The sequence below is a fragment of the Monopterus albus genome, unplaced genomic scaffold (assembly GCF_001952655.1).
Source record: "Monopterus albus unplaced genomic scaffold, M_albus_1.0 scaffold128.1, whole genome shotgun sequence".
Lineage (NCBI taxonomy): Eukaryota > Metazoa > Chordata > Actinopteri > Synbranchiformes > Synbranchidae > Monopterus > Monopterus albus.
In genome coordinates this window covers 1,870,380-1,871,176 of record NW_018128008.1, presented here as the reverse complement: position 1 = coordinate 1,871,176, position 797 = coordinate 1,870,380, and the positions used below count along the sequence as shown (strand labels likewise).

Below are 797 nucleotides of genomic sequence, written 5' to 3'. Positions count from 1 at the left end.
GTCTCCCCCTGTCTTACCTCCAAACTGTCAACAAGGACTCTATCCTTTTGCTTCCTGTAGTTCCACTCACAAAAAAGATGCTTGTGATATGCAAGATGTTCCTAAAGATACAGATACTGTATCCAGTACAATAAACCTGGAATTGCTTCCACGAGACGGGCTGAGTTTACCTCAGGCTATTTACATTTTAACACAGACAAGTGAAGACGCCAGCGACAGCATCACAGCTGAGCCGAGCTCTTCCACTGGCTGTATCGGAGTGTCCAAAGTTAGCAGTACAACAGAGGAGACGGTACTGCCAGAGAAGTACAGTGACCTCACTTTTACACCAAAGAAGAGCTTCAGTCCTGGAAAGATTCATGAGAATAATGTTGAGCCTTCCAGTTCAGTGCCAGTATTTCTTGATGAGGATTCCATGATGCACACACTGAGCAATCTGAAGAGATTCCCTGATGCCATAAGCCCTCTGAGGAGCCCAGTAAGGATAATCAAAAGAAGTCACGTCAATGTTCATTGCAAGCCTGGTTATGTCAAGTCCCTTCAAAATGGTAATGTTGGCCTGATAATAAGTAACTTTAAATTGTACATTCATACAGATGATTGGTGTGGCTATGGTTGCTAGGAAACATTTAGGCCTGTCAACTTGTGGTTAAAGGTTAAAGTGTTTTTTCATCATATGCACAGTTAAGAAACGTGTTTCCCTGTACAATGAAATTCTTACTTTGCCGTCCACATGAATGCCACAAAATACAAATGAAATATAAAGTAGATAAATAAGTAACACAAAATCTAAGGCA

At 41.3% G+C, this 797-nt stretch overlaps 1 protein-coding gene across 1 annotated transcript in view; it reads left to right on the top strand.

Annotated features, from left to right (window-relative positions):
• casp8ap2 (caspase 8 associated protein 2) overlaps positions 1-797 on the top strand; it is a 14,473-nt gene that overhangs the window by 7,101 nt on the left and 6,575 nt on the right. The window contains exon 8 of the mRNA XM_020612920.1: positions 2-548. Coding sequence (XP_020468576.1) covers positions 2-548 — 547 coding nt within the window. The remainder of the gene's footprint in view (position 1; positions 549-797) is intronic.